The sequence below is a fragment of the Glandiceps talaboti genome, chromosome 7, assembly GCF_964340395.1.
Source record: "Glandiceps talaboti chromosome 7, keGlaTala1.1, whole genome shotgun sequence".
Taxonomy (NCBI): domain Eukaryota; kingdom Metazoa; phylum Hemichordata; class Enteropneusta; family Spengelidae; genus Glandiceps; species Glandiceps talaboti.
The window spans coordinates 18174925-18201876 of NC_135555.1; the positions used below are offsets into that span (position 1 = coordinate 18174925).

The window sequence follows — 26952 nt, forward strand, 5'->3', positions numbered from 1 at the left end:
TTTTTCTCTCTCTGTCTCTCTCCCCCCCTCTCTGTCTCTGTCTGTCTGTCTGTCTGTCTGTCTCTCACTCTCTCTCTCTGTCTCTCTCTCCGACTCTCTCTGTCTGTACGTCTCTCTCTCTCTCCCCCTCCCTCTCTCTCTCTCCCCCTCTCTCTTTCTCTCTCTCCCTCTCTTTCTCTCTCTCTCTCTCTCTCTCTCTCTCTCTCTCTCTCTCTCTCTCTCTCTCTCTCTCTCTCTCTCTCTCTCTCTCTCTCTCTCTCTCTCTCTCTCTCAATAGTATGTACAGTGCTCACTGAGACACGTCGGATTTTCATTAAATGCATGTACTTTGATGCCAGAATACATGTTTTGCAATTGTGTATATAAGATAAAATGTCATTAGTCTTTTTCACAAGTAAACTTAATGTTGTACATGATATGGGGATCTTACCTCCACTTATTGTAATAATAAACGAGTTTGAACTCGAAATCTCTGTTAGCTTACTGCTCTTAGAAGGGTGGGGGAAGGATCTATGGTGGGGTAGTGGAGGTGGCATGGGATGTGGTGGGGTGGTGTAGAGAAAAGGGAGCAGAGCGAGGGCCTAGGGAAATTATGTACAAATTTATCAGAAGTGTCAGGAGACATTATTGTTATGAAACTATTCTACCTGTAATATTAATAATGGAGTCTTATTTTGACGATCATCCAATAGATGTTAATTTGCTATTTGGATTATATTGGTGGCAAAATTATATAATAGTACATGAAATGACATTGCTTCCGTTTATATAGTAAATATACTTGGGTTAGCGCCCTCACACGGGCAAGCGAAGTGCTTTTGTTTAGACAATGTCTATTGATAATGCGCTCGCTCACGATCACGGGTAGTGAGTGGTTACATAAACGGACCAATGGCTGGACCTTTCAGACTACCATCTGATCATCAAAACTTATGTATTACTGCAACTACAAATAATCCCACAATCCTTTGTATCTGAGCATGTCCACTTTGGATTACAAGTCCCGTTTGAATATTTATCAATATTTCCATCGCTGACAATACTTCATAGTATAACGTTCACACATATAGTCCATAGAGCAATGTATTGTTGATGACTGATGATATTGTGGTTGTATACATATGTGAAGTTTTAAGTGCGCCCTCAATGGTGGTTTTCAGTTTACACAACAAAGTCGTATGACAGTCAGATTCAGAACATACTCGGTCAGGACTCCTCTCTTTGGGTTGTGAAGTCACTTTTTTCAAGCTTTATTTTGTACTTTGCAACAAGAAAACAAGTCACGCCATTGACCTATAGTTAAAAGAAGGGTTTATTGCTCAATATTTAAGCCAAAAAATGTACAAAACCATAGTCAAACATTAAGATTACAGACTGTATAATAATATAAATTCATTTTTTCAATGTCCATCAAAGTTAGATTATATAATTATATCATATCAAACAGCAACGCAGTGCGTATGGTAATTAATTTAGATACACTACAGATTACATACATGTCTACTAATAATCAGATCAAACTAATCGCTACAATATACAGGGTAGGTTTTACAAACATTCTGTCATTTCAAACAATTTATACAGTTTCATAAATTTTATGGTTTCAATAATAAGTACAGAGTAGGGTAAATGTGATTCCAAAATGTACAAGCAGATCATTCTGGGGTAAAATTTCAACAACAAAAAATCCGTCTTCAAAAAAAAAACGAGAGAGGGGAGGGAGAAAAAACACAAATAACATTCTAAGGTTCGGATTCAACCCAGCCAAGGTTGGTTCTAATACTCCGGGGAGGGGGAAAGATAACACATGCTTTTTTTCTTTCTTTTTTTTTTGCAATGACTTTTGATGTGCAGTTTTTAGTATGTACATGCTATAAACAAAGTTGAAATGTGTTTTTTTAAGTTTGCAGCAGATTGAAATGGAGGCATGAAAATGTGGGCAAACAAGCATGAAAATTGCATAAATCATAACACATGATGAAGTGGGGGGGGGGGGGGTATCAAGATGTGATGGTGCAGCCTGGAGAGGTGGGTAGGCAGGAAATGTAGGTGATAGGTTACAAATTATGGGATATGGGTATATACATGCTTGGGTTGGGAAAACAACACATCATTTCAAGTGGTGGGTGAAAACTTAACTTTCACATCCCTACGATTCTGTCTCTTTTGGAATAGTCTCACAGCTTTGTGCTAGTACATTGGTGTGGCTTATTATATTATAGGGATGGAAGGAGTCAAATTACATTCACCACTTGAAATGATATTCTTAAGTTAGCAAATGGTACATTATTCACTCGGTGGATGGTGTAAATGTTACATTTTGACTGGCAAAATTAATATCACAACAAAAAACACTGCTGTTACAGCTTCAAGCCAGACAATAAAATGTACTACTAATAGCAGATGATGGTGAAATGAGACACAGCAATATCAGAGATGATGAAAGCAGAGTGTGTTTTTTTTTTTTACCATGGGTATTTCTACGGTGTGACACCTTTCAAGTAGAATGTCCATGCAACGTTGCTGGCACCACCAGCAGACCTTGCACACGTCACAACTAGTTTACCCATCTTTGGAGCCTTAGAACCATCTGAGTTGCCTTCAAACCCTACTATGATATTGTGTGTCTTCTTGCCGCGGATATTTTCACCGGGTTTGCACGTAAATGACGGATTATCCACCTGGAATGTGAACTGCGTTGTGTGGGAGAAGACGTTGCGGAATGGGACGGAAGTTGAGGAGCCCGCTTTGATTGTGTAAGGTCCTTGTGGTTTGGGCGGAATGCAGGTGCCGAATAGTGGGATGATGTAGTCACCACCTTGACCTGAACTCACTGTAAGTGTGGCGCGGGTTTCACCTAGTTTTGAAGGTTCAAAGGTCACATCAACATTGAATTCTGTACCACCACTTGATGCTGGTACAACTGGTATGTTTTTATCACAGTGGAACTCGCTGCTGTCAGCCTGTGAAAACAGAAAAAAACAAAATGCTTGTCAGAAAACTGGCTTCAACAAACTCTTCAGAATATCATCGGATTTGCACACAAGCAAAATTGGACAAATTCTCAAATGACTAAAGTATTGTCAAGTGTCAAGTATCAATAAGTCCTACCTAAACATTAGAAGGAATACAGTATTTCTTTAATGTAAATGAATTATACTGACAACTCACATCCCACCAAATTCCACCATCATCAGTATTGGAGACTTACTTTGTAATAGAGACACTCCTTAAAAATGTAACTATGCAACAACTACAGAATGAAATAAACACCTGTAATCAACACAGAGTCTGTGAAATTGACATTTGCTTCATAACATAAATGAACATATCTACCCAAATGATGTGTCCTTTTGTTTTCTTTTCCCCCATGATATATTAGATTGCTAAAAAAATTTTTTACAAAAGCCAAAATAATATATATACTTACTTTGCATGCGTATTCTGCCTTGACTTTAGTAAAGTTGATTAACTTAGCACTTAGTTGTTGTGTAGCTCCGAGTGCACTTCTGAAATACAGGGCCTTCTCAGGACCAGCAGTGGTAGCAGTCAGAGTCAGGTCGTACTGATACAAGCCAAGTTCATTACTTGTTAGTTGTAGTTTAGCATTGATGACACCCGTCTTTAATGGTAAGAACTCAAAGTTGAGGAAACCCTGAAATACAAATCATAATATTTTGATCAGGTAAAGAGGATTTCAATAGACTACACATGAGGACATCAAAATACAACACTTTTTTAAAATTGTGATGCTGTATACAGTCTAAATGTACTTTGCTATGATTTCTTTAATGATACTAATAGAGACCAACAAATGAAAATTGAAAATTGTGATTCGTTATTTTATAATAGGGAGTGCCCCCCCCCCCCCCAAAAAAAAAAAAAAAAAAAAATCAAAAATCAAAATCTAATTAATGATAAATAAATTGTTTCTTCAATCTCTCCAGACACAGAAATATTGATAAGTTAACATAGTTTCCAATAATACAATATTTTTACTAAGGGGATGTAAGTGTTTCAAATAGCTACAAACTATGCACATTTTCATGTCATTATCATTGTGTCACTTTCCATGAACTTATTCTTGGGGAGAACTTATAACTGAAACAGCAGCAAATCACAGCTTAATAATTCATAGCGTAAAGGGAGAAAATCAAAATGATCAAGATGCATGTAATGTATGCTGATTCAGACTATATTGAGATATGTAGTGTATTGATACTGAGAATTTTATGAGGACAGGTAAGAGTTTTTAATTTGTGTACATACCTCTGACTGTGCTGGCACCACAAACTGTCCAGGTAACATGACTTCTGGTACAGGACAGCTGGTCTGGAAGCTGACTTGGTAGGGGAGTGGATTCTCAACAGTGAGAGTATACGATGTACTTAGACGTACAGGTGTTGTCATTTCAATAGACCCTATCACTCCTGGTGGGGTGGCTTTGAAGGTGATGAAATAGAATTGGTATTCTTCTGTGTCTTTGTTCATGAATGTCACCTGTAAAGTATTATATGATGATATGTATGAATGTAGAACAGTGGACCAACAGCACATATAGACACATTTGTATTCAAACTAGGGAGTCAGGGTCAGGATTATGGAACAGATTTACTCCCTAGCATAGACTTGATTTGGACTGTCTGCAATGAGTGCATGGACACTATTATACACATGTCCCATGAGATATCACATGTAAGCCATAGAATACTATAAGACATGTGATGAAACTATCACTCTATCACTCTATCACACTAAAGTTCTCACATTTCAAAAGAATTTGATGACTAAAGTTTAAGACAACAATGGGATACGATAGATAACATAAACTGCTGCAGTAAATCTAAATTTTTAAAACTGACTTGGTTGGCTCACCTTGGCAGAGTAAGTTCCTTCCTTGTTAGCATGGAAGTGTAATTTGTAGTCTCTCTTTGCCATTCCTGGCACATCAATGTAGTCCAGTCCCTTCATAGTAGTGGCAGGGTCTAATCTATCAGGTTTGATGTACTCAACCTCAACACGGAATCTGATACACAAAGAAATAAATCATTACATCAGTCATAGTTCTAATTCAAATGTGTGAGTGTGATCATGCATGTGTGTGTGTGTGTGTGTGTGTGTGTGTGTGTGTGTGTGTGTGTGTGTGTGTGTGTGTGTGTGTGTGTGTGTGTGTGTGTGTGTGTGTGTGTGTGTGTGTGTGTGTGTGTGTGTGTGTGTGTGTGTGTTGCTATGTGTGCAAGTACATGTAAATCAATGAGTGTCCGCAACATACCCAGTACTCAATTTTGGCATACATATACACATCATTTCATCAGACTCAGATTTTTCATTTGGAAATATACTACAAAGTGAAAGACCTTGAAACTACAAAAGTTAGTAATGAAACTGTGTTGCATACCTCTGTGGTTTTCTCAACCAATTGGAGACAGGCATCATCTCTGTGTACTGTGTCTTACAAGGCACTTCTCTGGTGATGGAACCTGTCACTTTGGGTGCTTCAGCCACACCGGTCAAGTTGTACAGCAAACCAGAACCATCAGGTAGGGCAAAGAATACTGTACCCTGTCAAACAAACAATAGTTTTGTGTCACTTAATATCTACGGCATATTATGGAAATTGATACTTGTTCTTATGATGTGTAATACTCCAGGTATCTGTAGTCTTACTAGTATTGTACCATATGTATTGGAAATATGTCACTTCACAATGAATATATGACTCCTAAGTGCTTATTCCCTTCAGTGATATCTCTCATGAATATTCGTTGTTCAACCATGAATAATGACTTCTGCTGACTCCCATGAGGCAATGTTGCCCATAGCAAAGATACCCTGTAAAGATCGACTTGGCATTTCTTTGAAATCGTAAGTAATTGCAAGTGATGTAAAAATGACTCCAGAACCCATAGTTTATGAAAATGCCTTGGCATGGTGTTTCCCTTACACGAGAAGTAAGTGATTGTTACGTACTGTATGTTTCTTTCCTTCTTTGGTCATAGTCAATGGTCTATATATAATCTCATATGCTTTGCTCTGCTGTGGTTCAATAGTAATAGCATCAGCCCCTGTCCAGTACTCCCCGTCGATGACTGGTCTCAGACACCATAGTTGGTTGGTTCGGTTGACAAGGGACAAGTTCTTGGTATCTTTCATTCTGACATGTGCATTGAAATGGAGGACTTCTTTCTGTAGTTGACAGGCTACACACATACCAGTCAATACTAGTTTTAGAGGTTTCCCACCCTCTATTGCACAACGAAGATTCTGTCAAAGTAGGGGGAAAAAAAGAAGGTTTCAAAATATATGCTATCGTAAATTTTTAAAGTTGAAGGTCCATGATTTGACATTCTTGCATTAGTGTTACCGGTATCATACAGTGGATCGATAACAGTTAGACAGTGCAATTCTTTTGTTTTGGACCAACTTACTCTATAGTATAACTTTGTTAGACAGCTGTTTTCCTTGCCCAACGTTTCATCCTGATCCAAACTGGGCCTTTAAAACTTATCTTATTATTTTTGTATTCTCTCTTTCTTTAAAGTGAAAGACACTCTTGTACAAAATAAATATACATGCATGTAATTTTATTCTGATCATTTCATCAGAGTTTTCCCAAGGTCTTAATGAAACAGTGGGTTCCAATCTATTTCTTGAAAACAAGAGAAAGAAATTAATGTTATAAATTGTAGTACAAATTTCTCTTAGCTGAGACTTCTAATATTTTCTGGAGGGGAACATTGTTCATTTCATATGAAAGACATTAGATTACTCACATCGTATCTAATATCTTGACTGATTTCCTTTGGATGGAATGCAACTTCAAACGACACCGTCATACCAGCTGAGATGTAGCCTTTAGTTGGAGAAATGGAGAAATCTGGTCCAAACTTATCTGCATTCCATTTGAAACTGTAAGAACGAAATAAGCATATATTGAACTGATGGAGACTCGTGGTTTACAAAGGACAAATATTCCAAATTCAGCAAATATTTTGCACTTGACTGATTTTAATATTGCTCTACCCAAGTCACTATCAAGACCCTGTAGTGATGTTCTTCATACAATATATAATGTACTAGTACTGACCTAAAATATGTAACAATTGCAGCGATAGGCGGGGGTTGCCGCGTTTGACCAGGAACTAAATACATGACATAAATATCAATTACAGAAATGACAGTGCTTATTATCAAACTGTATTGTCCACTGCATCTACATGAACCTACCTGCTTACACATACATGCACACAAGCACATGTGCACACAAAAAACGCATGCACATACATGCAAACACACAAAGACACACAATATAATATTTCTGCATCTTGACAAAGACTGAAAGAAGTGTGCAGTGAAAAAAATTTCAGATACAATTTCAAGTTTGTGTTTTGGAACAAAAGTTCAATTCAATACTAATTCTGCATGTACTTACGCAGCACCAATATCGCCAGTGTTGTGCATCAAGAGACGTCTTGTACTGGCACTCTTTAGCACCACAGCACCAAATGGAATGGAATCTTGATCTAAGTTGATCTCTATGCCTTGACAAGAACCTGTCACTACAAAGACAGGCTGTGACAGTCCTTCACACTCCAAGATAACCTATCAACATAACACACAATCATATTATCAATATGAGGTTTGGATTTAACTACTTTCCACATCAAAAGGATCCAAAATATGCGGCTGAAAGTTTTAGAAATTAGTGATATTGTAAAGCAGACTCCTCTTCGATAGTATGTGTTCCAGAGTGAAAATAGTCTAAGAGATTTTTTACATCTTGGAACAAGGATGAATTATTTTTAGTTTTTCTAAATAATGCCAAAACAAAACCAAGTATTAGTTAGTGTGTGTGCATGTGTAAAACACTTTCAGTAGCTTTCTCCATCACTGTACATTTCATTACTAGCTGGTGTTTGTACCTGTGACAATAACACTATCAATAGCATTCTACATCACTACCACATTCTAACACTAGAGGGCACTGTTTACACAACAGTTTCTTACCTCTTCTGTAAATTTGGGTATACGACATTTAGGACTGAATATGACTTCCAGGTTGTGAGTTCCTCCTCTTGGTTTCAGAGTGATGTGGTTTGTATTAGACAACATCAACACACTGGGCAATTGTTGCAGTTCTTGGCTCGTTGGGGTGATCACAATATTAAACGTAATCGGACACGGGCTGTTATTGACCAATGGTATGACCCGCCGGACTGTCTGACCCACACGAAGAGCACCGAAATTTACTGTTTTGTCTTTCGGGTTAGCTACCTCGACGTTCATGTCGGTACCTTCTCCGAATACCTCTATGTGTGTCTTAGAGAGTCCGTTGATATCAAATGTAATGGTCTCGTGGTATTTGATTGGGTCCCGAGGGTAGAAGGTAAACGGTATGTTGATACTCTTGCCGGGTTCTAACACTGTGGCTTCAAACTGAACTTGTAGGAACGATGTACTGACATAGTGGCAGTCCAAGCTGTAAAGAAACCATGCAAAAATATTAGAATAATCAGATTCCAACTAACACAAGTATGAATTCTGGTGTTGTATATCTTTGCTTCAAGTTCAAATCAAATTTTATAATGACTGTTACTAAACTCCTATCCTATACTGACAGTGGGGTGATATGTGAAGCTATTACAAGGTTGCCACTGATTGGCTAAACATACATATATTTTATCACTCATTAATAATACAGCCAACACAGATGTGCTTGTTTCTTTTCTTTTCTAACTAATCAGAATCAACCTTATAAAGTACTTCACATTATATCTGCTGACCAGTGTGCCCTCTAATGATAGCCAAATTTTGTTCTTGTGAGTCAAAATGATAAAAAAAATGGCATTTCTTGTGAGTCACCACATAGTAGGAGATAGGAAACACCAAATTTTGGTGCGTCACTAGAAATTGTGTGCGTCGGTGGTATGTCAAATAGGCTTAGAGAGCACACTGGTGTGCTGACAGTAGTCACATACTATTTGAGAGATCTCTTTCTGCTGATCTCAGCATTCCTCTATCACAACAACAACAGTACTTCTTGACTTTTGAAAGATTTATTTTTCTTTCTGTAACTTATTATATCACACTTGTTTCATGCAGATTCCTTTTGAGATATCTATATCATTAAAAAAAAATTGTCCAATGCTTGCCTGATTTCTTTACGGTCTCTGTTGGTAACTTTGAGTTCCACAGCGTGTACTGGCATACCGGCCCGATGAATGAAGCAGGGTCCAAAGTCATGTCTATTAAATGAGAAATGAACCCCAGGTGCTACCCCACTACCAACTATACTGATCAAGTATGTAGGACCATTGGTTATCTGAAAGGAATCAAATCAAATATTGCATTATTAAAAATTTTCTCACATTCACGATAACTTTCAAATTGGTTATTTAACATAGATAAAGGTGATATAGTTTATTTTACTCTCTCAGTCACCTAAAATGAATCATAAAATATGTTTCTTGAGATCGATTTCATTTAATCATGAGTTATGTGACATAGATTATTTCATTTACTGAATTCCATTTCTGAATCTCTCAAACATTGCTTTTGAAATGAATTTAAAAAGTACATTTCTTGAGTTCCATTTTGCTTAACCATGAGTTAGGTGAAATGAATCAGTGAACAGATATCTTGCATAGATACATAACGCATAAATCACTGGACCATTCTTTGAAATGAACAAAACAAACACATTTTTTATGTAACATTTCACTCAATGACATTACCCTTGTTCATTTCGAAATGGACATAAAAATACAATACAATACAATTTCCCTCAACCATTAGTATTTCGAAATGGATAAAAATATACATTTCATCTTCCTCATACCTAATAACGTATGAGAAAAGGAAGCCCTCACAAATCCTTTTCTGTCCATAATGAGTAACTGATGCAAGTCATACTTGATGCCTACCTTTAGAGAAAGCTCACATCCTCGGAGTGTCACTTTGCAAGGTGGTTTAAAAGTCAGCGTACATCGCTTTCTATCATTCAATGGTACACCTCCTGACTCTGGAGTAATATTGACAAGCCTGTCTCTTCTACCAGATCTCTCATTCAAAGTCCATTCATAGTCAAAATTAAATTTACCAGAATTGACAATCCATAGTTGACGAGATGCCTTCTCGTTCATTTCAACCTGAAATAGACATGTTAAAAAGAATTAATAAATTCTCTGTTTCTTTGTTTGTCTTAATGTGCGTTGTAAATCTTCTCGGTTTCATATCTCACTAAAAAGTACTTCAAAATATTTTGCAATTTTTTTAAAACTAAAATGATAAATTCTTTTTAACGTTTTTGACCAAATCTGTGTTGGGCCCTGTTTGCATGCGTTTTGGACCTGCACATCAGTTTGATTTGGCAGTGAACCATTTCTAGCAGCAAACTGAACAATCAGTTCTGTTGTACTAAAAGTCATTTTCTGCTAACTACATACATCAGGACAGGGGCCTTTATAGTCATCACAATGAATACAGTATCCCTACTCCCGTGACCTTTGACCTGCAATTGACCTCTCACCTCTCCAAAGTTGATTTCATTGAGTCCCTTTGACGTTAGTTGTATCTTTTTGCCTGTAGAGTCTTCACACAGTAAAGTAGCATTCATGGAATAGCCTTCAGCTTTGACATTGAGGTGTATCGGTAATGTCTTCTTCTGAATATTGATTTGTAAATTGAAATTCACTTCTTTCTCTTCATGAGGTGTGAAACAGACATCAATTGGTAATCTGTTTAGGATTATGATTTGAGAAATCAGTTAAACCACAGGATGTGACAAAAGTACACAAATTGATAAAATGTTATCATTTTAGCACTATTGTTAATGTAGTTACATTGTAAAATAGGTATTAAAGTGTGTATGGATTCCAAGTCCCAATACCCCCCCCCCCCGACAGACAGAGACTGACAGTTGAACAGACAGGCAGACAGACTGACACAGACAGACAAACAGACAGACAGACAGACAGACACACACACACACACACACACACACACACACACACACACACACACACACACACACACACACACACACACACAATCCCCTATCAGGCACCCCACCCCATTCATTTACATATAGTCTCAACAGAACTAGTAAAGTTATCACTCTTTTAATAGAGGTTATACTACATACACAAGAGTTCCCAATGTAGAAACCATGCACAGGCAAATTTGACAAATTCATGAACAGACTCAAGAAAAACACAAGACCTTCAGACCGTTCATTCCTTTTCTTTAATAAACCTATTTTCTGTTATGAATACTTTACCTTGAGTTTGGTGGAATGGATCCTTTGAGAGGTGACACATCAATATGAGAGGAGAATCCTTCCGAGTGACACGACGATTCCAAGATTTCAAAGTTAAATGGAATGGATTCATTATTGATCAATGACACTGTTTCTCTAGCTTCATGTCCTATTGTTGTGAGAGAAACAAAAATTAAACCAACTTAAAAATTGTAGTCTTCATTTATGATGACAGTTATGATTAAAATTATGATAACGTAACAAGATTTTACAAGTAGTTTTAGAATGAAATTGTAAATCACAGTTAATTGAGTTTATGATACTTTGAAGAAAAAAGTAGACTGTAATTGTGACCTTGTTCCTACATTTGCATGGATCTTGATGATGTTTGTTGTTGTAGTAGTAGTAGTTGTTGTTGTTGTTATTATTATTATTGCTGCTACTGCTACTGTTGTTGTTGTTGTTGTTGTTGTTGTTTTTTGTTGTTGTTGAACCCTCTCCTCCGTCCAAACCCAAACTTCACCAATTCAACCAACACACCAAATTTCAGAATCACTTCTTGATATTACCTTTACAATGGAAAGGTGTCTCAGCATGAGCCCACTCCCCACTTTGAGCAAAGGTTACAATGAAAGTGCCCAGGGCACTAACATATTGCAGTGAAGTAACTCAAATCATTTGATATCATCATTTGTGATGCTATCAAAAGTTCAACACCTAACTTTCTAGGAAATTCCAGAATATGTCCAGAAAAAAAAATCCAGCACTCAAAAGTTGCAAAATGTCAGCATGTTTCAGTAGTAAAAGTTCTGATCTTACCAAGTAACAGAGATTTATAATTGACATGTGATCTATCTGTCGATATGGCAGGTTCTCTTGTATTACCAACGAGTAGGAAGGGTACAGAGATGTTGTGTTCTGGTATTGTAAACCTCCAGAAGGATTCCACTATGTCCAGCTTGTTAGGTATGAAGTCAAAACCAAGCTATAGAAAATAGAAGAGTTATATGAGTAAGTCGTACCACAGACAGCTGAAGGGAAGTATGTGTTTTGTTGTATGAGGGCATACATTGCTGTGGTGAGGTGCATTATATCAGTGTTGCACACTTTAGAAGTTACACTTTGAGCACAGCTGTTACAATGTTGCATACATTGGTATGGTCCTGTTTACATGATGCTGTTTTGCAATGAAAACACAACTATTTTGTTATGCTTCCATTTATCTTTTACACAGAGATGTCAAAAAAATGCACGCCATGCAACAATTTGAAAACATTGCCAAAACTGAATCCTTTTCAAAAGAATCTGTTTACATTTGAAAACAGAGTATGTGTACATGGGTGAAAGTGGAACGATTCGAAAATGGTGTGACAGTCGTGTAAACGCCTGAAAACACAACAATTAGAAAATGCACAAATTTGACCCAAGATATGACCCCCATTGATGTTAGTTTTATTTTAGATTGTATAGATACAAAAATCATGTATTCAATAATTTTTAATATTATGCAAGAATTATGAATTATGATTTGAATGACTTAATATTTCACGATTTCACAATAGATGTACTAATAGCTAAAGTTATGATTGGACAAACTGACATTATCTAGGTGAAACAAGTCAGTGAAACTTGCAACATGTATGTGTGCTTTATTTATATCACACACCTAAAACCTTAGAAATGTTTCAAACAGGGTAACTTACCAAGTTCTTCTTGCCAGCTGAGACGTTAGATTTTGTTGAACTACAATGGAATACTGGGGGATCTTTAGGGTCTTGGTCGTCTTCACATGTCCAGATATACGAATACTCTGACTGAGTTGGATTAACGATGTAAAATTGCCTGTATTGATAACATAGTGAATTAACAAGTTAAACTTTCTCTCTCTACATGTTGGCGATTTGAACTACTATTTCATTAATACTCTGAGTTGGTTTGATGATGTAGAATTGCCTGTATTGATAACATATACAGTGAGTTAACAAGTTAAACTCTCTCTACATGTTTTTAGTCCGTAAAATGCAGATATTGGGTTTCGGGTTTGTTTATTTTCATCACAGTCGTGTTGACTCTGGTACAAACATATTAAAAAGAGCAACCTGAATATGATGGTGTCTTGTCACTCCACAGTTGAGAATATGTGATGTACACAATATGCATACTTAATTAAGACTACATTACCTTGAATTGATGACATGAACACCCACAGAACTAAACTCTATCACCCTGGTGTTAGGATCTAGAGTTGAACCGGGTGGTGCTCCTTTAGGTCCGCGTAGTTCTGGATTGCGGCGTGCTCCAGTGATGTAATCGGAGTCTTCCAGATCAAAGTGACAATATGGCATCAGACTACGACCACGTACCAGAATAACGGGACCTTGTTTCCCTTCCTCAAGGTTGGAAATTCTGTCAACAAAAACATTACATAATTATACAAAACTGAACACACAAAAAAGACATGACAAAAAATCTTTTGCTGGATACGATAAACAAATTACCAATTGTACACTGTCTGCTATTAAATGTATTTCTAAATCCTTATCTGTAATGATAAACTTCGTATTTAGTAAAAATACTCTTCAACTGCATGCAGTGAAAAACTTGTATTCTCAATTTAATGCTAAGAACAGTAGACATTTATCTTTGTAGAAATAGACCTTTGCAATGAATAGTGCCCTCTTGTGACAAGATATTGCAGTCGTGATAACATTCTTGTCAACAGAAATCACCTCAAATAGGGTATATTCATAAGTATTCATCAATATTTGCACTTGACACAGTTGCAATTTTGATTGTCATAGAGGGCGCTATTTATCTACACAAGGTGTGTTTGATTGCCTGCTTGTAACTTTTTCCATACCTGCATATGAGTCTGCCCTCACACTCACTCACATCCAGAGGTGAGAATTTGACAGTGAAGTTTTGTTTCTTGCCCACGGCAACAGTACCAGTGTCTGGTTCAATACTGAATGGAATGACATCAGGAATGTCTGTGATAACACTCAGACTGCGTGGAGTTGTTAGACGTAAATTATCCTCATCAGCAAAGCTGACAGACTTCCTGCTGTCTTCTAGGATGACTTGCCAGTTGTAATCTAGCTGAACGTTACCTTTGTTGGTCATTTGGAATCTAAAAATTAAAAAAAAAAGTCAATACAATTAGGTATCAATTTCAACATTTTTGGCATAAAAAAATGTCCTGCCTTTAATATGCTAATTTAATAGCCTACCCTCCTACTATTCACCCCCATCCAACCCAAACCCCTCCTAGCCAACCCAAACCCCTCCTAGCCCACAAACACATCCAAACATCCATAAAGACTTCACACACACTCACTGAATTATATACATTACACTCCATGTAAATGAAAAGTTAATATTATATTCAAATGAATCAGAAATTAACATTTTGATGAGCTTATGATAAGTAATGACAACTGAATCTTTTCTTTGTTTACTTTTCCTTCTTTTTTTTCATAAATTATAAATCCTGAAAGTACCACCTTCTAAATCAAATGTTTGATTGAAACAACTTAAATGTAGACATGACAGTATACTCATTACTCAATACTTACTGAAAGATTCTGGTTTGGAACATCAGAGTGTCTTTGAAGTGTATGCTCTCAGTCTTGCATTTATATTTAGAGAAGTCAGCATTAGCACTGACAATCAGTTCAATATCTCTAGTAGTCTCATCCAATGCAGTGAAAACAGGCTCTGGTTCTGTCTCAACAACTTTCTTCTTGGAAGGTCTTGGTGTCTGTGGAGGATCAGCAGCCTTGCGTCTCATCTCCTCTTCCAAGCGTTCTCTCTCCCTCTCTTTCTCTCTCTCCTTCTCAAGCTCGGCTTGTTTCTTGTGGTCTCCTTTCCTGCCTGCTTCTTTCTCCTCTCTCTTGACATCCATGTTTGATTTGGGTCTAGCCGTACCCTCAGCTGATGTGTTTGGTCTGGGTGGCTGTAGCTGTACATCTACCCATTTGACTACTCTCATACGGTCATCCCAATCTGTTATCTGTAGAGTAACAAGGAAGACATCCAAATTAACCTTCTCACCCCTACGGTCTATAAGACTGTTCCATCTATCTATAGACTACAATGGGATTACACCAAGATGTATGAATTATAGGGGTACCCAAGATAAAGATGTGACAGTCTAGATAACACTACACATAATCTCTAAGAGTGAACTATCACTTACACACTAAACATACAATATACATACTGACTATAGGACTATACCACGATGAATGAATAAATAGGGGTAGCCAGGATAAAGATAGTCTCTAAAACTGCACTATAAATTTACATACTGGAATTGACATCAAGCTAAAAGTGAATTGAAATCAACTTGAAATAACACTACTGAAAACAACACACATCAAGATGTTATGTCCAAAATTCCAATACCTCAAAAACTCTTAACATAGCAAGGTATTTTGCACTTCATGTATATTGTAAGTGTTCAAACAGTAAGATATTATGAAAGCAATCATATTAATGAATGACTTCAATGTCAAATTTTAATGGTGGTGGGTAGTGGTGGTGGTGGTGGTGGTGGTGGGTAGTAGGAAGGAGGAGAAAATCTTTGACTTTCCCTTTTGAGATAGTAACGTTTCCAATTTTCTAAATATCTCACCTGATCAGGAGACATATCAAAGGTTATCTTGGTCACTTTACAAGCTATCTTAATTTCCTCCAGTGTCTTGGGTTCATCAGTTTTGAACGTAATGGTCATATCCTTAGCAGCGTTAGGATGTAGATGTCCTATGGTTGGTGAGAATTTCAACTCAGTGTGTTCAGGCCACTGGAATCGGATGATGTCATCCTTACTGTGATTGGTCATCGTAAAGGATAATGTACGAGGCTCTCCAATGTGACAGTCACCAAAATTGATCAAGTTGGAAGGAGCGGCTGTTGTAAATGGACAAAAAGTTTGTTAATGTTGGTAATTTTTAATTTGAGTCGCATGAAAACTGTGTGTGAAATGGTTTATAACTTAATAGTATGCACATCTTGAAGTTGGTGAAACTTGATTCAATTATTATACACAATTTTCAAGACCGAGATAGTTTGTTTGTTTGTCTGTCTGTCTGTCTGTCTTTCTGTCTGTCTGTCTGTCTGTCTGTCTGTCTGTCTACTTCTCAATATCTGGCTCACTACATGTCGCACTGTCTTAGTTTCCATGACTGTCTCTCTTTCTCTCTCCATCCATCCATCCATCCATCCATCTATCTATCTATTACCTACAACACTCACAGTGCCCACAAACACAACACAAGACCACAGCAAACAGTATTCCAATCACCATTAACCTTGTAATCTAATCACATAGTACATTAACCAACACAAAATCTTACCAGCTATTTCTTCCTGGTCCAGGAAACTCTCCGCATTTTCATTTTCCATCATATATCCATGGATATTATCCAGGGTGATATCATCCTGATATCCCTCTCCAACTAACTGGATCATGGAATCCTCATACTGGTTATCATGTACATGTATCTTAATGGTGCCTTGACTACGGATGGCACCTTGGGCTTTGAAGCGTACCTCAAAGTTACCTTTCTCACCAACACCAACAATAAGGGAGGCTGTATGGGGTCTCCTCTTAGCCAGGTTTTCGTCTGTATTAAAGTCAAATATATTTCATTAATATGCTGCATGTAAATGTAAAAATGATAAAATAACCCCCTTTTTTTAGACAATCATGTATGTTTCAGCTATCTGCATGAATGTATAAATCCCTGGCTCAGTTTTGGTACCGTGTCAAATACCACCGCTCAACAAATTCAAAGTACGACATCTGACAATCAAAAACATGTCAGACACCTCATTTCTTACAACTTTGATTTTGGTTGGTCTGTGAGAACTGTACTTTAAACGATACACCAATGAGATTGGGCCTACTAAAGAAATGTCAACAGCCAGTCTAGTATATACAATCATATATATTAAGTTTTGACACAACTGTACAAAAACAGTATATATCAAAGCCAACTAATCTCAAGTTTAAGGTCATGGAACCATCTGATCACAAACCGTATTTTGACGTCTTCAATAACATACAGAGAGTGGACACTCTCCCCATCTTTTCAAGACACATTCATCTAACCATTCCCCATGTACAGAGTAAAACTGTAAAGTTATGATAAAATATGAAAATCTAGATATTACCACCTATGGTGTTATCTCTAAGACTTACCATCTAGACCATCAAATGATGCCTCAGACACAATAGGATAAATAAGTCTGGTGTCTTCATCATTCCTCAAGGTGAAAGCGCCATCAGGACTGTCTAAGTCAATATCAACCTGTGTAGAAAGAGATTGAAAGGATGGGGTGTGGGGTGAAAATGTGAACTGTTCAAAACCGTAAATTCTACATGAATGAAAAAGAAATGTTCAGGTATTGCTGTTGCCTTATTTGTTGGTACACAAGTTCCAATTAAAGTCGAATCACTTGTAATTTTCTGGTATGAGTCATGCCACCAACCATGTACATACTGGGTTGTTTTGGTGTCTTTCATACTGTCAGAGAATTAACTGATGGCTAACATACTGTAAATATAGATATTTTTGTTACTAGTAAATTTTGCGACTTTACTGTATTCAGCTAGTTCTCAAAGACCGGTACATTGTGTTCATGTACAGGAAGGCATTTTACAAGTCACTCCTTATTTTTGTGTAATTTTGTGTCTACCACTACCAGCACTCTTATATACATCATCAGTCACTAAAATTTCAGACATTTGTCATTTCTCATGGATACCCCTTGTTGGCACTATACATTGTAAAAGTTATAATTTCTATAATACACCACTAGAGGGAGCTGTGTAACAAAAGCTCAATTCTCGGTTATTAATTGGAAAAGTCAATGCAATACTTTTGTCTCACCTTGCTTGGTAAAGTGCCTTCATTTTTGAGGCACAGAGGTAGTGTTTGAGTACGTTCCACAAGAAGTCTCTGGAACAGCAACAGAGGACTTCCCTTCTTATTACGGATACTTGGTTTCATGATAGAGATACGAGGAAGGTTGCCTTCACCCTGAACTTCAAATGCTAAGTTTCTTTGCTTTGCCAGTGCACCTGACAGTCCATCTATGGCAGCCTCAAAACATGCTGTGTATGTCTGTAATCAAGATTTGAAATACAACATTATATTATTACAAAGTTTATGTCATAGAATATCATTTTTGGAGAAAATAGTGAAATAACTAAATCTCAACTTTATTTCAAATGTGCTTTATACAACTATGTAAACTTTCCATAAACCAATTTACATCTATAGATTCTCCAATGAACATTTGCTTTATCCTATCTTCACAAGACTTGATCAATTTGACTTTGATTGGATTCAGTTTAAAGTATAATAAATTCATTTAATATTCAAATATATTTCCTTTTTTTTTTAAATTTGATAACACATACTTCAAACTTGATCATATTTGTTTAGTGTGATTACAATTTGCATATTTTCTTCTTTCCTGGCATACATCAACAAATTATTTGATTTGAATATTTGAGTAATGAGATAATCTGATTTGGTTTAATTTGATTCGGTTTAATGATTGAGATTTTATGTCTTCCTGGAATAACATGAATTCACGGTAACTGCAATAGCTTTTTACCTCATGCTAGAGAGTCAAAATAGAACAGGAAGCTCGAATTATTCTCACATGCATCTATAGTAATGTATGTGTAATGCATGGAGCGGAACTTATGGTGTCAACCACAAAATTGAATGTTCGTTATTTTTTGTGATGTACCTAGGCAGTAATATTCTATTTCAGGTACTGAGAATTGTATGGTCAAACTGTCAGTGTGACTGTACATGTACATACCTGCATTGATGGAGGTGCAAATTTGACAGTCACGTATGTCTGACTATGAGCCTGTATAGAGGCACGGTTGGGTTCTACTTCAAAGATGTCTTGAAGCTTGGATGATGGCTTTGAAGATATAGGTTTACATGTGAACACTACATCACAAGGGACCTGTAACACACATTACAACAAAGTACACATTATTAGCAGTTCCCTTTACTCCTTCATCATTCATGTGTGCTGAGTGTGTCCTTGTAAGTTGTAGCTCCTACTGAATACCAGTTGTATGTTTGAACTAAGGAATAGTATGCACCATGTAATTTGCATAGTACATAATTGTACAGTTCTTCACAACTTCAGATATGACTAAAAATGTCTTGCAATGGCCTTTGATGGTTCATGACGCTTTCAGGAATTCTTTGTGTTTCTGTTGTCCCCGTCATCTCTCCCTCCCTCCCTTCATCCCCCTCTTTCACTCTCACACTCTCCCCTTACTGCTCTCCTACACACACACACACACACACACACACACACACACACACACACACACACACACACACACACACACACACACACACACACACACACACACACACACACACACACACACACACACATACATACATCCATGGGATCACTTACCTTATTACTATTAACAATCTTGAACCTGGCTTTGGCTTTCCTACCAACGATAACATTACCGAAAACAAACTTGTTCTCATCTTCCCCGTACACACCGCCACTGTCCAGCTCTAAAGTGTGGTTATTGAGGAATACACTGAGATTCTTACAGATGCGATGCTCTTCAAAGATAGCTCCAATATCATTAAGATCAATGCCAGGTACGCAGGCCTCGGCTATCAGTTTGTAGGGTATGCCTTGTGGATGATCAGTGGGGTCACGGTCAGTGATATCTATGGAAACATCCTAGTATGACAACAAAATAAAAGAAAAGTCAGCAACAAAAACATTGGCACTCGTGTGTCTGCATTGAGTTGGAATGTGTTTTAACATTGTTTATTTTATTTAGAAAAAGTGTAGCAAGAAACTGCAATCATGCTATCTTGAAGTGTAGGGTGTGCAGTTTCTTATTAGTTTCTGCATGGTTGTATCAAACAGAGCCAATACAATAACAACTAAACATGAAATGGGCGGAATCACACTTGACACATATTGACAGATATGCTAAGTGTAATATAGTATTACTGTAACAATGTGATTATTTATCAAAAAACTAATTTTTCACATGCACTGATTAATCACTGTCACCATCATCAATGGTATGATCCATCACTTAAACTGTTATCTGGATAGAAGTACATTTTGTAAATTTGCAATGGTTGTTTACCAAATTTAGAATTCTGTTTTCTTCAAATTTAGCATAACACTAACTTATTGAATCAAATACTTCAATTACAGTGTACATAGAGGTTGAATTAAAATCATGTCCATACCTCCTCAGATTTACCAACAACCTCAGGAGCACAATCTACTTGTATTTGCTGTGAGACTCCAGGCATAACCATTCCAAACGCTGGATACACAATGAATGGGCCTAGCTGAAGACGTGTTTGGTTACCGCCACCCATCTCTTGCCTGTACAACAAAACCAACAACACAATTTGTCAGATTGATAGAACCTAACATTTTACACATGTTAGTATCACTCACTCAGTGCAGTGTAGAATAACAACAACAAAAAACATTCACATCAGTGCTTGCTAACTTTTTTTTTAAATTTCCTTTCAGGAATTACATGAAAAAGATAACATGAAAAAAATGACCACCAAAGAGACTAATTTCTTTTTAGCTCTGGTAAGATTCGTTGAGAAGCTGAAAAGTTTTAGAAAAAGACGAGAGAAAAGTTAGATAAGATAAAAACAGTATCATTCACACATGAAATCCGTAAGATGAAGTGTCCCTGGTTTTTGGAAACCAAGAACTGGTTAATAGAAGCATTTATTACACCAACAACAATAGTACACTGCAATCCAGGGTTTTTTTTGGTTCAGTTTTCATCAGATTTGTTTACCTTTGTGAAAACCTTGATATGTGGAGTATGACAATGATAATGACCACCACAGGATAAGTGAAAGGAAAAATTGGACATTAATATAATAATAAATAAAAATAAATATTGATTCTGATGGAATGAGTACCACAAATTGGTCAATTCTGATGGATGGCTTACATTCATGTATGTCAACATTTTTCAGGTATTGCTTCATAGACAGGAGAATTTGATCACATTTGATCTGGTTTAATCTAATCTTATTGCTGATTTAATTTCATCAGATTGAGTGATTTTTCATCAATAATTTGATTCGATATGATATTTGAAATGATTAGACTTCACAAAATTGATTTAATTTAATTGACTTTGATCTGATTTCACATCAATTTGATCAGATTTGATTTGATTTGATCTGATTTAAACTTGATTGGATTATCTAATTTGTATTTGATTTGATCAGAACTTTGATTTGAATTTATCCGATGATCTGGTTTGAATTTATTCTATGAAACATGAAGTGATTGACAAAATTTTGATCTAAATTTATCTGATTTGAATTGAATTGATTTGATTTGATTTGATTTGGAATTTACATCAATGAAATCATAACTTGATTAATATTGACTTCAACGATTTTTTAAAATTCGGTGTTTTGTTGGTATATTTGTTAAATCTTGAGCTTGAGCAGAAAACTGACTCTAAATGACTCATTTCAAAAGTGACGATGGTGAAAAAAATGTTCCTAAAAGTTGCAAATTTTGATGTACTCTTAAGAAAAGAAAATAACTATGAACGTTCTACAGCAACTCTAAAGTAAGTAGCAGAAACATGAAGTACATGTACTCTATAAACAAGTGATACACATTTTCAACTTGTACAAATATTTGCTTTTTAAAAATACATAACACAAGACGATTACACAAATTCAAAAATGTTATAAATCACCATACAAAGGACAATAACTAATACAATTACTCTAGTATTCATATTTCAAAAATAAAGAGCATGCATTATATCATGATATAAATTATAAAGCAGAAAAGTGAACTGAAAAGTGATTAGTGAATACCATTATACATAACATAGAGAAAAATAATGACTTTACATGTATATATAAAAGGAAAGAAAGCTATCAGCAATAGAAAAAATTTACAAGAAAAGATCATTTTACAGATTCTACAAGGTGGAAAGTTTTGATTAGAAGATGGCTGACAGATTTACTAAAGTGCGCCCTCTAGTGACGAATTGTCATTAGTAAACGTTAGATCAATGTTAAAACAAAGTCATAATGCCCAACAATTGAACACATTTTGTGTCTGTAAAATACATAATATCATAGATCATCATGTTCTATGTTACATGTGGTACTTTTCTCTACTGCATCACAAGAGGGCGCAATTTACTTGAAAGGTCCATACAGATCCCTTTATAATATGTGACACTTTTTTTACTATATCACAAGCGGGGACACTTTACCAGACAGGTCTAAAGAGATACCCTTACAACAAATTCTGTGAAAGGAGACAATATTTATTTGGTTAGAGCTTGAAGAAAAGTTTATTTTAAAGTTAACAGAAATGATTAAAAAAAGAAGAAAATGAAGAATTAGATATTTTGTAGTTTTAGTAGTATGGAGACATCATGCTCCTACCTTATGGATTCAGCTCTCTTAGGTTTGGCGATAGAACGTCCAGAACTGGACCCATCCCGTGATCGGGTTCGTTTTCCCGGTGGTTGTCTGTAAATAGGACATATATCGAAATACAAACGTCACCGCACACAACATGCAAAGGAGGAAATGAAAAAAAAATGGGTGGCGAGGGAATGTGTGTGAATATTGCATTCAGCAGTAATGTACTGTAAAAGCTGAGCGAAATGAAATTTGTTTTAAACTAGCATCTTTCGGAAGGCGTTTGACTGCATGCGTATATACCTGCAACAAAATTTTACATTAGTGCATGAATGAATGGTGAGTTAATCATTTATGTGTACCAGCTGAGATGCATTATTGTAAATACAGTGGCAATTACCGATATTAGTTAATGTTACACTAAAACAAAACAAAATGGCATACACTGTCACCTCTCAATAAAGACCTCACAGTGGAAATTTGATTTCTGTTTTTGCTCAAGCGAGGGCGCTAACATGGCTTGGCACGGTATATGTAACTGATCATTATACAGAATATACCAATCTCTGCTCAAAAACATAAATCTGGGAGGCACGAAATTCATCATATAATCAAATGTTCATAATAACTGATGTTCATTATAAAGAGGGTACAGTTGTATAAAATCATGTACATTACACGCATATTATAATCATTAAAGTACTGAAGGTCAAAACTACATGTTAAAATTACATCTGCAATGTTACAATGCACACAGTGTTACTTTTAAAAAATAAAGCTTGGTGAGAAAAGTTAAATTGTGATTATTACACAGTACAGAATAAGATAGTAGAATTAGTTTAGTTCTGAGCAGCACACATCTAGAAGCTCACATTACTATACCTTGAATTAGGCACTTGCAGTGATAATTTGGTTGATGCCTTGGAACCCCTAGAAGCACATTGCAGGAGGATAGCATGCCAAGCAAGCAAATATTAACATATGCCCAACACAAAATAAACCAGTGAAAAGATACAACAAAAGTAGAAAACTTGTACGGTTTATACTTTTAGCACAGAACAAAGCCAGTGAAAATGATATTGCAGAGAGCATTAATTTTTTAAATTAATAAAAAGTTTGTAATCAGCAAAGAAAAAAAGGGAGAAATGTTTTGTATTTGTAGCAGAAAGTTTGTACCTTGCATCGTGTGACAGTGAACTTGAAGTAAAAGCTATTGCAAATAAGTATTCTGTACTGTAGGTGTTTCAGTATTAGACATGCATATACACAATGTATGTATAAGTTCTTTGAAGTTCTTGCAGTGGTTATGCCATTGTTAGTTCTTCAACAATTTCCATCTTTATTTTAGTACGCACACATTTAAATCAATGTGCTTGCAACTGTGAAAAGTTCCAGAACAACTCGTACTCCAATTTACCATGGAAAATTCCTCATCTCACTCACTGTTATACTAGTATATCTCTTACAATGGTGAAAAATCTCTAAAGTTTTCAAACACAACATATTCCCAATATGGTGGGGTGAGTTTTGTCATCTGGTTAATGTTCAATGTATATGTTGGCAGCATTGGTAGGATGATACAAGTTTCGCAATCATTGCATTTCTTCATGATCCATGCATGTATGGAATTTTCCACATATCCGGAGCCGTAGGACTTAAGGAAAATTCAGATAAATCCATAGAACATCCAAGATCTATGACAAAATGTTCTAAATCCAACAATATTGTCATCTATCACACAATTCTAACCCTGATAGTTTCAGATTGTTTTTTTTTCGACAGGAAAATAACAACCAACATATCAAATCAGATCTTTGCTATAAAGTATACAATATAAAGTAATACTTACGCCCTTCCTCTCTGCTGCTGTGTCTGTATCGGCATGTCCTTTATCATCTTGATAATAGAGTACTTGAAGTCAAACTCTCCTTTGTTCTCAATGGTAAAGGTTCTAGACTTGCGCTGATTCATAAACATAGATCCAAAGTTGATATCACTGATTGGTGAAATGTTGTATTTACTGAATACAGATCGTACGCTCAGTTTGACTGGAATACTGGCGATGGTCTCACCGCCATCAGCTATGTTGGGTTCAATAACCTGAGAAGAGAAAAAAATTTCATGTATGACAGAAGTAGAAAATGCCGGAAGTCCCACTGCTTCAGTGCATAAATGCAGACTTGTACAACCATGGAATTGAGCAATGCAGAGAGTGAATACAGTATCTATCATTAGTGTGCCATCTAATGAAAAACTAAGTTTTTCCTTGTTGAGTCGCCACATAGTAAGTGATAGGGAAACACCACATTTTGGTGCAACACAACAAATTGCTGTACATAAGAGTTGCATCACATTGGCTGAGATGACACACTACTTAAAACAATCAGAAGTTACTTTTAAAAAAAAGTGTTTACCTGGCATTTGAGAACTGGTTGATCCTTGATGGTTATTTCTTCCCTAGATCTAAAGATGACTTGTACCTGGGTGGGACGGTCACTGTTGATAAGAGTACCTTTCTGTGGTATCACAGAAAACAGTGACGATACATCCTTAATAAGATCTCCTTGCTCAAACTGGAAGCTGTACAGAGAAAAAAACAAACAAAGAAAACACACTGATTCATAGAATTCATACAAATTTAAGAACGTAATCAATATGTTAAAATCTGATGTAATGTGATACAAACAACTCTTCAGTATGAAAATTTAGTTTACTTCAAACTTGCATGATTAATAAAACGTTGTTGTCACTAGACTTAAGCTTTCAGATTTGCAAATAATCAAATATTCTCTGAAACATTACAAATAGTTTTAATTCCCTGGCTTTGCATGCAATGATCATCACTACAGATATGCAAAATTTCAAGTCAGAGTAACATTGCTACCCCCATTTCAACAAATATTTTGATTCAGTCCTATTCATATCTGTACAGTGGGTGGCACCACTATTGTCATATAGGTTGGGTAGGGTGATGAATTTTGTCTATTCTCCACTCCACTCCATTACGTACCTGTACTGAATTTCATATTTTCCTTTGTTCTTCAGAGAGCAGGTTTGTTTAGTTTCATCCATGACTCGTATAACACCAAAGTCTAATCCACCATCTGCACCCTTGGGGAAGCTCATATCCAGTGCTACATCATAGGCCTCAGCTTGTACCAAAATGTTCTCAGTTTGTAAAAGACCAATAATATTGTCTACGTCTGACACCTGTGGTATAAAGTATACATTACAGTGTGATTGGTTTGGTTTGGTTTGGTTGCTGAAACTTATCATTTCTTACTACACATTTACAATAACCTTCAAAACTTACTAAGACTATGATACACTTTTCACCTGGCTTTTCATAATGATTACGTTGGTGCGAGGTTTTATCATTTTCATGATTTTGTATACACTATCAAAATGTAAGTTGGGACACGTTTCAATCCCAAGTCGTTACTGAAGCTTGAAAAAACTCAAAGTGCTACAATAACCGTGTGCGATCTATGTTAAATCTGCAGTGCACTTCGATAAAAGGCTCTATCAGAAGAACATACAGGAGAGTCATTGGTATCATTCTCCAAGCACTTCAGAATATACATTCACTGATTATAAAATAAGTATCATTGTAAACCACAGCCTATTTTACGACATTAACTAAGACACATGTTCGTTATTTCATAGTGTCACAGAAGAAGTAACAGCTCTGGTTTGCGGGAATGAATAAAAGTACCAATAAGACTACTTTACCTCCAATCTAATGGTCTTCCTAAGGTTGACAGCTTTCATAGCTCTGAAGTGAGCATTGAGAGCATACTCTGATTTAGGTTCAATGATTCCAGTCTCTTGAGGCATAGAGAAGTCATCACCTAGGTTTTCTAAACCATTGATTCTCCAGGCTACAGGCAGTAACGTACTGTTACGTAGATAGATGGTCTTGGTGTCTTTCCTGTGTGGACAAAATGAAGTTTGTTTAACATGTTATTCACTTAAATAGCAGTTCAAGATTTGCTGATCGTTGACTACATTGTGTATCATTGTTGTATTTGCATCTCACTGGGAACTCTTACAACTTACTTCATCTACAAGAAGTTGCATTTTTCATAGACAAATAAATGCCATTCTTAACTTACTTGTTATCAGTGTACACACATCACTACTGTATGTACACAGTAGTGATGTGTGTACACTGATAACAAGTAAATGTGTTTCCCTTTCATTATAGATGCATACTTTCATTAGTCT

The 26952-nt window shown here is 36.2% G+C and overlaps 1 protein-coding gene across 2 annotated transcripts in view; it reads right to left on the reverse strand.

Annotated features, from left to right (window-relative positions):
- Positions 1–1313: 1313 nt before the first annotated feature.
- The window catches only part of LOC144437826 (hydrocephalus-inducing protein homolog), a 63659-nt gene continuing 38020 nt past the window's right edge, over positions 1314–26952 (reverse strand). For both annotated transcript variants that reach the window (XM_078126854.1, XM_078126853.1), the window contains exons 52-81: positions 26458–26656; positions 25736–25935; positions 25140–25305; positions 24575–24825; positions 22747–22833; positions 20536–20677; positions 19724–20008; positions 19100–19252; positions 18154–18387; positions 17463–17571; positions 16615–16884; positions 15894–16168; positions 14833–15269; positions 14118–14387; positions 13439–13663; positions 12961–13099; positions 12077–12242; positions 11279–11426; positions 10529–10736; positions 9924–10148; positions 9153–9322; positions 8008–8479; positions 7433–7602; positions 6774–6909; positions 5971–6264; positions 5399–5562; positions 4876–5026; positions 4270–4500; positions 3431–3655; positions 1314–2963 (exon numbers count right to left, since the gene is read on the reverse strand). In XM_078126854.1, coding sequence (XP_077982980.1) covers positions 2481–2963; positions 3431–3655; positions 4270–4500; positions 4876–5026; positions 5399–5562; positions 5971–6264; positions 6774–6909; positions 7433–7602; positions 8008–8479; positions 9153–9322; positions 9924–10148; positions 10529–10736; positions 11279–11426; positions 12077–12242; positions 12961–13099; positions 13439–13663; positions 14118–14387; positions 14833–15269; positions 15894–16168; positions 16615–16884; positions 17463–17571; positions 18154–18387; positions 19100–19252; positions 19724–20008; positions 20536–20677; positions 22747–22833; positions 24575–24825; positions 25140–25305; positions 25736–25935; positions 26458–26656 — 6685 coding nt within the window. In that variant the 3' untranslated portion in view covers positions 1314–2480. The remainder of the gene's footprint in view (positions 2964–3430; positions 3656–4269; positions 4501–4875; positions 5027–5398; positions 5563–5970; positions 6265–6773; positions 6910–7432; positions 7603–8007; positions 8480–9152; positions 9323–9923; positions 10149–10528; positions 10737–11278; positions 11427–12076; positions 12243–12960; positions 13100–13438; positions 13664–14117; positions 14388–14832; positions 15270–15893; positions 16169–16614; positions 16885–17462; positions 17572–18153; positions 18388–19099; positions 19253–19723; positions 20009–20535; positions 20678–22746; positions 22834–24574; positions 24826–25139; positions 25306–25735; positions 25936–26457; positions 26657–26952) is intronic.